At 34.6% G+C, this 3,262-nt stretch overlaps 1 protein-coding gene across 1 annotated transcript; it reads right to left on the bottom strand.

The window, feature by feature from the left end:
• Positions 1–1,001: 1,001 nt before the first annotated feature.
• Positions 1,002–2,588, bottom strand: LOC107177624 (putative bark agglutinin LECRPA3). The gene is made up of 2 exons (XM_015531688.3): positions 2,151–2,588; positions 1,002–1,647 (listed from the first exon to the last, which is right to left on the bottom strand). The coding sequence occupies exons 1-2, from the start codon at positions 2,569–2,571 to the stop codon at positions 1,241–1,243; spliced, it is 828 nt and encodes a 275-aa protein (XP_015387174.1). The 5' UTR covers positions 2,572–2,588; the 3' UTR covers positions 1,002–1,240.
• Between the last annotated feature and the right edge of the window lie 674 nt (positions 2,589–3,262).

The raw sequence follows: 3,262 nt of genomic DNA, 5'->3' as shown, positions 1-3,262 counted from the left end.
GGACTGGCGTTCGGAGCTTACAAATAATTCTGGAATTATTCAAGTGAGCTGAACGATCGGAAGACTTTTAGAAAAGACAAATTTGATTTGAACTTATTATTTTTGTTTTGCTCGTGCGCCTGCAAATGAGTTTCCAATACACCTGTTATTACTTGGTATACATTGTTACTACTGCACTTATTGTACATTTTCTTATCTCTACGAGGAGAATTAAGTATATTGTTATTATAATTTTTTTGATTAATTTTTCATCATAATTAATTTATGTGCAATTAATTTGACAGTGTAATGTTCATTCAGATGATTGTGCTAACATGGTTTATTTGTCTTATCAATTAGGATGAGAAGCTTTGAACAAATTCTTTTAATAACCTTGACAGACTGGGCAAAATTTTACTTAAACATAAAATCATGTTGCATCTAGTAGGGGATATAGAACTATACCTTCTAATTTTGTAAAATCTATACGTACGAGATTTAACAACGACTAATGACTAATATTTCTGTTTTTTTTTCCCTCCTTTTTTTTAAATATTAAACTAACAATAAAGTAATTACTCCTTTCAATTTTTATGTGAATAAGGTTCAAACCACAAATCATTCCAAGTGGTTTTCAATGAGTTATTTCATTGGGATTGAACGTGAATCGTCTTCGTGATTTTAGAATTACAATAAAAAAATAACAAATTGGTATTTTCAAGAAGATTATTTATAAGTTTCGGACTCTTTTTTTTCACATTTTTCTTGGCTATAAATGTGGTTCTCTTGTGAAATTATAAAAGTACAGACTCTCAATTATGATTTATGTCAAATGTGATTTCATTGCTGTTTTTTTTATTTTTTCAATCAAATCAGTTTCAAAATACACTATTTTTTTAATTTTGTTCATTTTTTTAACGAATAAAGTGAAATGCGATTGAAAATCTTTTGCAGCCTAATGAAATTATATATATCTAGTTGAACAATTAATAATTCACAATCGCATTTATTTGACAAGAAGGGAGAGGTGAAAGACAAACTCAGAAGTTAAAAGCTGCACGTAATAAGAAGAAGCTGAACGTGAATTCAGATTATAAAAGAGAGACATATTACCTCACGAATATTTCTAGAAAATAACAAAAGTAAAATAAACAGTACATGTTTCTACTCGACAGAAACAATTTATTCCTCAAGTTATTTCGATCTCTTATGAATCATTTCCATAGATTGGTGATTATTATTAGAGATGACTTTCATAAAGCTAATGCTTAACCAAGTTCTGCTTCTTGAGAGAATAAGAAGGCAATGGGAATGTTGTGAATGTCCAATCAAGCAAGTGATGGCTTTCTGATATGGCTCCTGTAGCTGCTGTAAAGCCAACATAGACTGAGCTTGGAACCGTTTCCGACATAATAATCGGTTTTTCGATAAACCTTTGGAGTGGGTACCCGTGATATGCTACAGAAACATAAAGCATTTTTGTCCATCCATCATAATCAATTTGAACCTTGATCGGTCTTCCACTTTTGAGGTCAATGCCAGTGCTGTTAAGACTCGCAGCAAAACTTGATAATACGCTCGTTGTGTCAATGCCAATATGGTTACCATCCATGTCAAACCCGTTCTTGTAAGTGTCCAGCTCCACGGCTAATTGCGAAACATTGCCACCTACAAGTTGCTTGATTAATTACAATATATATGTATACATATGAAAACATGTCTACAATGCAGTACTGTTTGTTACAACACACGCCTCGCTCGATTAAAAACTACCAAATTTTCATTGCACTAGGGCCCCAAATCCCCAGGTCACAAACAATTCCACAGAAGATAAAGGACCTAATTGAAATTCAATCCATTTATTTAAAGCTGCTATGTTTGCCTCCTAGAGTTTATAGGTTTTTTTTTTTTTAATTATGGCTACATCAAATTTGTAATTTCTTAATTTTTTCCCATTGAACCTATCCTAATTGTACACAAGTTTCTGTCGCTGACAACTCAAGTTTCATACTAGTGTGTAAAATATATAATAATTTGGGTACAGAAACAAAACCTAAGGAGTCAACAACAAAAGCTTCCAATACTTTTCAACAGAGAAAAAGGGTGTGTGGAGCGCCGTATTATAGTTGTTCTCAAGTCTCAACGTATATATAAACAAGCACAATTTTTACCTTGTGACCGACTGAAGATTCCAAGGCTTGAGCCGTAGCTATTCGGTGGTGAAGGGTTGCTATCAGGCGCAAAAACAAATGTCATGCCATCTGCAGAATCAGTTGTATTTGGGTAGCGAGATATCCTAATGGTGAATGTGGTACTAATCATAGCTGGCCATGCAATAACAGGCTGTTTGTATAAAACCCGTCCAACTTCATTTAGCGGCAGCGTTGCTGAATAGTATGATGAATTGGATTGGAAAGGCTCTGATGTGAGGCTTAAGTAGCCATTATATGGAGTCACTGCACCCGTGCAAATTAGGCTGCCACTGCTGCAACTTAGTTGGCTGAATGATGAGAATGAGAAGCTGAGAGGTTGATTCACAGGGCTCGAAGAAGCTTGGTGAAGAAAAATTGAGAGCAGCACAAGGAAAATCATTTTGTTGAGACTTGAGGTCGAGAGCCACTACTTGAATCACATCGCTCAGCATCATATGTGCTTATATAGCGGGCTTTACACCAACTGTAGACGTGTCTGGCGATATTCTAAAGGAGCTTTGGGTACTTAAAAATAAAAATCACACTCTTCTTGAAATTACCTTGTGTACAAGGAAATGCAGATTCTTGTCTTATTACGTTGTCTGGGCTGTTAAAAGAAATACAATATAATGTGGCCTTTTACTTTGTACCCACAGCTCATAGCCATGGAACTAGCTAGTTTATGCGATATTTGCTATGTGATCATGGAAAATGAAAACTGTATGTGTTTGATATCAATTGTATAAGGTCAATATGTGTTTAGGTTAAAATCATAAGTAACATAGTTAACACATTTGCATGTGTTTGATATCGACTGTGACTGATCTTTGACATTTCTTAGCTCAGTTAGGCTCTTGCAGCATACTCAATAGGTAAATGGATCGATTATCTCTCACGCAATCTTGAATGGAGAAATTTTTTAATTTGTGTTTGTCCATGAGGTGTGATAGAAATTAAGGATCCCTCTCTTTAGGATAGCTCAAGTGGCCACTATGTTCTAATCCCGTTCATATGGGCTGGGGCTTGCAAAAATACAAATATAAATACTAGTGAATTCAGCTGATAGTAAAATGATCTGGACTCTGGAGCTA

This window comes from Citrus sinensis, chromosome 1 (genome assembly GCF_022201045.2).
Source record: "Citrus sinensis cultivar Valencia sweet orange chromosome 1, DVS_A1.0, whole genome shotgun sequence".
Classification (NCBI taxonomy): domain Eukaryota; kingdom Viridiplantae; phylum Streptophyta; class Magnoliopsida; order Sapindales; family Rutaceae; genus Citrus; species Citrus sinensis.
The sequence above is the reverse complement of the archived record's forward strand: the minus strand, read 5'-3'. Positions and strand labels throughout refer to the sequence as shown.

What these genes read in the sequence shown, in the direction of transcription:
- LOC107177624 (XM_015531688.3), bottom strand. Translation starts at nt 2,571, where the DNA reads ATGATTTTCCTTGTGCTGCTCTCAATTTTTCTTCACCAAGCTTCTTCG. An exon ending in AATCTTCAGTCGGTCACAAG is followed by an intron (nt 1,648 to 2,150) that starts GTAAAAATTGTG and finishes AGCAACTTGTAG; the next exon opens with GTGGCAATGTTTCGCAATTA.